Source organism: Hypanus sabinus, chromosome 11 (genome assembly GCF_030144855.1).
Source record: "Hypanus sabinus isolate sHypSab1 chromosome 11, sHypSab1.hap1, whole genome shotgun sequence".
NCBI lineage: Eukaryota > Metazoa > Chordata > Chondrichthyes > Myliobatiformes > Dasyatidae > Hypanus > Hypanus sabinus.
Window position 1 is genome coordinate 104,109,539 of NC_082716.1, and position 8,686 is coordinate 104,118,224.

Sequence of the window (8,686 nt, forward strand, 5' to 3'; positions counted from 1 at the left end):
GCTTACTCCAAGATCAATATAACCCTTTCCTCCTGTACAGACCTCAAATTTTCTTTTATCCTTGTACCGATCTAAGTGTTTCTTAAATGTCCCAAATGCATCTGCCTCTATCACCACCCCTGGCAGGGCGTTCCACGCACCCGCCACTCTCTGTGTAAAGAACCCACCTCTGATGTGGCAGGCGCTTACATGAGTGAGGGATGTGCCAAACCTGTGCTGGGCACAGAGCTGGGTCGGTCTCAGGTGGAGTTGGTCACATGGCCCCTTGGAACTCCCATCATTCAGGACCAGGACAGCAGCAGCTTGGGAGATTTACCCCTGCTGAGCCTGAGCTGACACTCACACAAGTCCAGAGAGCTTGTGGTGGTGGGGGTGGGGAGGGTAATAAAATAACATGTACCCCTGGCCGGTCTATTTCTAAAAAGATGAGCTCAGCCTGGAACATGGGTGCAGGGGGATATCGGGTTGTAAAGTCTGGAAGAATAAGGGGTGTCTTTTTTTTCTTACAGCAACACCCCCCACCCAGCACATCCTTGGGGTTGTGTTGGTTATTTACACAAACGAAGCATTTCACTCTGTGTTTCGAGGGGAGGGGCTGTACTGGACCTGGTGTTGGGTATTGAACTTAGCCAGTTGACTGACCTTTCAGTGGGTGAGCAGTTAGGGAACAGTGACCACAACTCCTTAACTTTCAGGACAGTTATAGATAAGGATAGGTATGGTCTTTGCAGGAGAGTCTTAAATCGGAGTAGGGCAAATTATGGGGGCATTAGGCAGGAACTAAGGAGAGTTCATTGGGAACACCTGCTTTTCAGGCATGTGGAGGGTGTTTAAAGACCAATTACACAGAGTACAGGAAAGACATGTTTCTGTTAGAAGAAAGGACAGGGATGGAAAGATAAAGAGAACCTTGGATGTCCAAAGTGGTGATGAATCTAGTCAAGAAAGAAAAGAAAAGGTAAAATTATGTAAAGCTTCAGTAGTTAGGATCAAACAGAGTACACGAGGACTATAAAGAAACCAGAAAAGAACTCAAGAAGTTTTGAGGGAATGGGCTATCACAAGAGGTTGGATAAACTTGGTTTATTTTCTCTGGAGCGGCAGAGACTGAGGGCCAATCTGATAGAGGTCTACAAGATTATGAGAGATTACTAGCTGGAGTAGACAAGGAGTATCTGTTTCCCGGGATAGAAATGTGTAATACCAGAGGGCATGCTTTGAGGTGAGAGGGGTGGGTTCAAGGGGAATGTGAGGGCTATGTTTTTAACTTGGAGAGTGGTGGATGTCTGGAATACGCAGCCTGGTACAGTGGTCGAGGCAAATACATTAGAGGCTTTTAAAAGACATTTGGATAGAGCCATGGATATAAGGAAGATGGTGGAACATGGTATAGGAAGGAGAGATCATTAAGGGCCGAAGGGCCTGTTCCTGTGCTGTACTCTTCAATGTTCTAGTGATGAATCTGAGGGGTTGGCGAGCTAGTATCTCCTGGACTGGAAGGTCACATGGTCATGTGGAGTCTGAGAGTGTGGGGACAGGCCAATTCGGGATGGAGAAGAGGAGTGATCCCTTCAGATTACGGCACTACCTACCTCTTGGGTGCTGAATAGGGTGGGGGGGGGGGCAGTGAGTGAGAATTGGAAATCTGGAACCCTGGGCAGAAAGTGGGCAAAATTGGAGGGAAAGCAGAACTGGAAACGTTAGCATGGAGCCTGTTTCAGAGTGGGGGAGGGCTTTGCTCTGAACTGCAGTGCCGGTGGGGAGGGCAGACAGTGATTCCTGAACACCAGTGGAAAACATGTCCCTTTAGAACAGAGATGAGGTGGAATTTCTTTAGCCAGAGAGTGGTGAATCTGAGGAATTCATTGCCAGAGACACTTGTGGGGCCAAGTCATTGAGTATATTTAAAGCAGAGGTAGATTTTTTTTTATTGGTGGGGGCATCAAAGGTTACGGGGGAGCAGGCAGGAGAATGGGATTGAGAGGGTTAATAAATCAGCCATGATGGAATGGCAGAGCAGACCCGATAGCAAATGGACTAATTCTGCTCCTGTGTCTCATGGGTCTTCTGAACTTCCAGAGGCTGAGTCCCTCGGCGGAGATGGTAATGATTGACAGGATGTTCATCCAGGAAGAGAAAACATCCCTCTCCACGGATAAGCAGTTGGCGAAGGAGAAACCTGGTAAGATGTGTAACCATGGCGATTATGTGTCATGGCAGCAGTCGTGTGATCTTCGGCTGCTCTCTTCACTCTGGAACATCTTGGTCAAAGTCAAGCACTGGAAGGAACTCAGGGCGGACCTGGCCATTCCCCAGTCGCTGGGTCAAAGGGACATGACAGCACAGAAACCAGCCTTTCGGCCCTTCCAATCAGTGCCTAACCCCATCAACGTCACGTTCAAGGAATTATGGACCTGTATTCCAAAATCCCTCTGCTCTACCACACTTCTCTGCCCTCCCACTCACAGGGTAAGACCTGGTTGGTCTTCCCAAAGTGCAACTCCTCACACTTGCCTGCATTAAATTCCACCAGCCCATTTTTACAGATCCTGCTGCAAGCCATGATCGTCTTACTCACTGTCCACTACACCCCCAGTCTTGGTGTCATCCACAAATTTGCTGATCCTGTTTACCACATTATCATCCGGATCGTTGGTTTAGATGACAAACGACAACGGACCCAGCGCCCAATCCTGCAGCACACCACCGGTCAGTGAGGTAACCATGTACTACCACTCTCTGGCTTCTCCCACAAAGGCAATGTCCAGTCCAGTTTACTACCTCATCATGAATACCAGCAGTTCCCCTCTGGTTCCAGATGTGGAGGCAGAATCTCAGCTGTTCACTTCACAGCAGGCACAGCCGGCCGCACGCTGGCAGAAGTAGCGTATTTGACATGTTCAAAGCCTCAGATAAAGTCCCTCCTTCCTCAGCTAATTCACCTCCCCCTCCCCCTGAAGTTTACCACAAAGATTCATCCTGTTCTTTTTGCAAAGACACTGCAGGTTGTAGAATCTTATAGGGGCGGCATGTGAGCATAATGCTATTAAGGCACTAATGATCGGGGTTCAATTCCCACTGCTGTCTGTGAGAAACTTGTACGTTCTCCCCGTGACCGTGTGGGTTTCCTCCAGGTGTTCTGGTTTCCTCCCACAGTCCAAAAGCATACGGGTCAGTAGGTTCATTGGTCACATGGGTATAATGCTATGTTGGCACCGGCCCCCCACCTCACAAGGTGTTTCATTCAATGCACGCCTGACAAATCAGTTTATTCATTTATTAATTAAGCTAAGGTAAGGTAATCGGCCTTCCGGCCCTCAAGCCACACCATCCAGCAATCCCCTGATTTAACCCTGGCCTAATCACTGGACAATTAACCTACCAACTGGTAGGTCTGGACTGTGGGAGGAAACCGGAACACCCAGAAGAAACCTACACGGTCATGGGGAGAACGTACAAACTCCTTACAGACAGCGGCGGCAATTGAACCCTGGTCGCTGAGTTTGTAAAACATTACATTGCCACCCTAGAAACTACATCTTGAATTCACTTCTCAAAACTAAACAGGAATTGAGGGGTGCTCTGGTTTCCTCCCACAGTCCGAAGACATATGGATTAGGGCTAGCAAGTTGTGGGGTGGGTGTGCTATGTTGGCCCAGAGTGTGAAGGTGCTTGCAGGCTGTCCCCAGCAGATTCTCAAACTGTTTTGGTCGTTGGTGCAGAACTATGTTTTGATGTACGTGCGACCAATTAAGCAAATCTACTCTTCTGATAGAATGCGTTGGTCTCCCCTCTCACTGTGGAAGGAGTGACATCTCTCTCTCCCTTGCTCGTGAGAGAGGGAGGGAACCTGAGGCATGTCGAAGTGCTGGGTTATGGATTGTAGATTTTGATGCACCTAGGTCACAGTCTCTTTGGGGGCTTTGCTGTTGCTTGCTCGAAGGTGGTGAGTGGGGGGGGGGGGGGGTGCTGATATTTTGCTGCTTGAGGGGGATGGGTTTGGGGTTCTGCCATTCATTCTTTGGGGTTTTCATATGTTTTGTGGATGTCTGTGAAAAGTAAATTTTATGTTGTATACGGTATACATGCTCTGATATTAAATGGAACTATTGAATTTTAGAATCCACATGATGGGGGGGGGGGGGGGGTGAGTTTTAAAAGAAAATTGTCCAAAGAGTAACTTGCCTCTTTTACTCTCCCTCTCCCCCAACCACCACTGTAGATGAATACGTGGCCTCATCGTCCAGATCGCACAATCTTACTACCTCTTCATCTCCGCCCCTCTGCACCACGACAGCCTCGCTGGAAGCCCCCCGGCTTCCGTCTGTGCAGAGCGCGACGCCCCTGCACCCCACCAAGCTGGTGATCAAGCACGCGGGGGGCTCTCCCTCGGTATCGTGGGCACGGGTCCCACCCCCCCAGGATGGAGACGACGACACCCTGCGAGCTCGCAGCCGGCCGCCCCCCATCAAGACCTATGAGGCCAGGAGCCGCATCGGCCTGAAGCTGAAGATTAAGCAGGAGGCCGGGCTGAGCAAGGTGGTGCACAACACGGCACTGGACCCCGTGCACCAGCCCGCCAGCTCCGTCACTCCTGGGGCCGAATGTCCGGCGGCCACGGCGCGCCAGATGAACGGGAGCCTGGAGCACTCCTCCCCGTCACCCACCTCGGCCAACCTCTGCAAGCTGCCGCCCAGGAGGAGCCCTCGGGAAGGCGGAACGCCTCTCCCCTCTGACCGGACTGCGGCAGACCCCTCACCACCGCCGCCGGTAGCACCCCCGAAGCCGGAGGACAGCAGGAGGGAGGGACCGCCCAGGGGAGAGGCGCCAGCCAGGAGTGTGATCGCCAGCTGTAAGCCCAGGACTGCCCGGGGGAGCAGGCCGGAGACGGACAGCAGGAAGTCTCGGACACACACACATCCTCCCCCGCCCGCTGTGGCTTCTGCCGGTGCCCAGCCGGAGGAGCTCCCCGGGGGGAAGGCAGCAGACGGCATGGACGGGCTGGCCGGCGTCGAGGGAGAGCTGGTACGTGGCATTCTGAAAGCGGAGCCCCCCGACGGCTCCTGGGAGCTCGCCCTCCCACCCCCCAAGAGGACCAAGTCAGAGTCGTTAGACATGGACAACGCCAGCTTCTCCAGCGACAGCCCTCAGGACGACACCCTGACCGAACACTTGCAGAGTGCCATCGACAGCATCCTGAACCTACGGCAGCCACAGTCGTCTCTCGCTCAGAACCCCGTCTCGTCTCCCTACCACTCCTCGGAGATCAACTCCTCGCCCTTCTCTCCCGCCCCGCACCCCGACAGCTACCTTGCCCCCAATCGCAACGGAGGCCTCGGAGCGAGGACTTACACCAGATGACTCCGGCCAGCAATCCCTTCCGTTGCTGGTGTGTCAGCTGAGCTGTGCCAAGCGCAGTGCATTACAGAGATGGTATCCCTTTATGTGAACCTACCTTTGTGGTATTACGTAAACACTGCATCCACGAGAACAGACCCTGCTCGACGCGGCCTTGAGGCAATTTTTAACATTAGCAAAAGATGCAGTGACGAACCTCTAGTGAGATGGCCGACTCTTGTTGAAGCTAGCGCCTTTTACAGCAGGTTGGTTGGAGATTGTGCCGGTGACATTTTGGCAAGAGGTAACCTAAAGGTGTAGGACATGAAGGGGGATGATTTCAAACAGCTAACTAGATGATTGACCAATGTACCTTAACCAAAAACATACAAACACACACACACACACACACACACACAAATCCACGCTCTAAAGGTTTGGAGTCTTCCTCTGAGTGTGCATGGCCCATCCTAAACTCGGCATTGAGTTGGCAGAATTGGTGGGGCTCGAAGTGCCTGGTACCACGAGGGAGATGGCATCTCCTTCCACTGGCTCCTGTCTCCTGTGGCGCTGTGGTCCCCTCCACCTCACCCCCCCCCCCCTTTGCCAGCCAAGGAGATCGTAACCAGGGGTTGGGTCCAGCCGTGATCAAGTTGCCTGTCGGACGTGGGTGCTGCTGTGCCATCTCACTTCCTTTCCATCCAACAAGAACTTTTCTTTCCTGGGAAGGTTTGAAGAAGAATCCTCAGTATTGCCATGGAAAGGTGAGGGATGGTGGAAGTGTCCCATGTGTTACTTCCTCATCTCAAAGCCTCCGCTTTTAACAATCCCTTTGTTATCTCTCTGGAGTTCACACATCCGTCAACGAACCTTGTGTTTGTCCCCATTTGTCCACCGTTGGTTGCTGGGTGTGTCCATCCTCTCAGTCACGCTCCCTAGAGTCCCTGACATTGGTCAAGCAGTTCCTACATCTTCAGTACAATCCCTATTGTGTCTGCTATTGGCTATCTGAACTACCTACCCTCAGTCACTATGTGGACTGGTTATCTGTTGAAAGTGAGTGTGGGCTCACAGTCACATCAATGTGAAGATGTTTGTGCCTGGTGGAAATTTTCAGGGGGAAGGGGGAACAAAAGTTATCAAACACCCACCCCAACCATTCTCCAGAGTAGCGAGCTCACCTTCAGTACTGACCAACTTCAGGACACACCATCCCGAACTAGCTCAGTCACAAAGTATTTGCAGGCGGTCTGTATGGCTTGGAGGTCAAGTGCATAGGGGTGATGTTCAACTGCGCCTCTTGTCGCAGGTCAGAGAAAATGGGCCAATAGCTGTCGTATTACACATCCAAGCCAGCCTCTGTGTACCTGAGCCGCTAATGCAGCCGCGAACTCCGCCAATTCATTTTGCTAGTAAGAGGTTACGAGGAGGCAGTGACTAGGGAGCACATGAAGGCATTAAAATAGATATTAATGTTCAGGTTCTGCCTGATGTGGAAAGCGGCTATTGTTAAATTAAAATTGTAACCGGGTCTGTGTGTATATTGGGGCAAAATGTTTGGGTATTTTGGAGAAGTCCAACCAATCTATGGGAGAGGGAAGGTGACAAGCTGTTGGGCTTCATTGGACTGGGATGTAGCAGAGTGGGATAGGAAATGAGTGATGAGTAGAAAGGAGAGGTTCCAAGAGGAATCTGAGGGAAAATGCCGCTGGCACCTTTCTGCCCATGTGCTTAGTATCTGCGCCCAAGAACTAAGTGGCTTGTAGCTGTAATTCTGGGCAGGGAGACTGAAGCGGGTAACTATGGTATTTTTATTTTTTTTAACAAATTATGCAGTACTTTGTTTTTGTTGTTTGAAGGAGTGATATTGGCCCGGACAGAAATCAGATACCCCTCTGCCCTGGCGGCACATCTACACTGCAGGACCATCTCCTGTACCCGAGTGGGCTGGGTTACACTCTCTGTTGTACTGCCAATAGTTAACGTGGGGTGGGATGAGGAGAAGAGTAGGCCCCAGTCTTGGTTTTGCCCCATGGACGAGCAGAGGGAGGTGATCCACTTCCTGTAAGTTTGTCTGTCTAATGCAATGTTGATCAATTTTAATTCTTGGAGAGCAGGTTGGGTGCAGAAATGTTGCAAAATTTTGATTCACAAACAGGGAGTGCAGCAGTTCCTATTTCCTGTGAGTGTGTGTGCGTGTCTATCCCCTTTCAGTCTCTGTTTCTCCCTCTCTGTCCCTCTGTGTATGTGTGTGTGTCCCTCTCTCTCTCTCTCTCTCTGTCTCTCTGTTTCTGTCTCTCACTCTGTCTTTCAGTGTCCTTCACTCTGTGTCTCCTCACTCTTTCTGTCTCCATCTCCATCCCCCTCCCCCTCTCTCACACCCCCCCCCCCCCTCTCTTCCCCCCACCCCTCCATATTTCTCTCTCTGTCTCTTTCAGTCTGATCTGGAACTGCCTCTCACATGGGAATTGTGTACAAACGCTCCCCCTACAGAACTGGAATGTGTCCTGCAGTTGTGAATCTCTCGGTGACAAATTTTAGAATCCATTTGGGATCCTTGATGGAATAAAACCAAGCACCACTGACCTGATGCATGTCCACTCTCAGCCCCACAGTGCTGACCATGTGTTCTGTATTTTGAAAGGAAAATTGGAGATTTTTAAATGTTATGTTTGCTAAAAGAAGGAATATTAGTTCAGATGATTTGCCAAGGAGAAGAAGGCAGTTATAATGATTGCAGATGACGCTTTTGAAATTTTGGGCTTTGCAGATTCTCTTCAAAAGTATTTTTCAAATGGAGGAGGGACAAGAGTTTTGATTTGGATCCAGTGATGAACTCCCCCCCCCCCCCCCCAATTCCCCAATTGCAATTTCCGGAATGTACCATTGTGAATATTAATTTGTTTTTGCACTTGTGAGTGGCATCGCTTTATATTGTGCCAACAGGGAACGTACATTTCTTAGAAATAACAAGCAAAAAAAATCTTCCAAATTCTGTTTTATTTTCTACTTGAATGAGATTTTAAAAAATGTATATTTTTGTTTTTTTTTTAATGTCTAACTTCCAACAGTATCTAGTGGGGTTTGTATCTTTGCAGAGTCGCAGAACATTTAAGCAGTGTTTTTTCTCTGTGGGTGAGCCAATTCCCTTGTTTGGCATTAACTGTTGATGGTGAGTGCCAGTGAGTTGTGGAGCTGTAGTTGTGGATTGTACTCACCTTGGCCCTGGTTCAGTCTCTGAGTGTTAACCCATGTGGCTGCAAGTGCTTGAGATGCAGAAGGTGATCAGGATTCAAGACCAAATTGAGATTTATCTGCAAAATAAAGAGCAGTATTTTAAATTGTCTAC

General features: G+C 50.1%; 1 protein-coding gene across 5 annotated transcripts in view; it reads left to right on the forward strand.

Annotated features, from left to right (window-relative positions):
* LOC132402237 (BRD4-interacting chromatin-remodeling complex-associated protein-like) overlaps positions 1-5,388 on the forward strand; it is a 163,915-nt gene extending 158,527 nt beyond the window's left edge. For 4 of the 5 annotated variants that reach the window (XM_059985000.1, XM_059985001.1, XM_059985004.1 and 1 more), the window contains 2 exons: positions 2,080-2,182; positions 4,223-5,373. In XM_059985000.1, the coding sequence (XP_059840983.1) occupies positions 2,080-2,182; positions 4,223-5,361 (1,242 nt within the window). In that variant the 3' untranslated portion in view covers positions 5,362-5,373. Of the gene's footprint in view, positions 1-2,079; positions 2,183-4,222 lie in introns of all 5 variants that reach the window. The other variant, XM_059984999.1, reaches the window with a different exon arrangement.
* Positions 5,389-8,686: the final 3,298 nt, after the last annotated feature.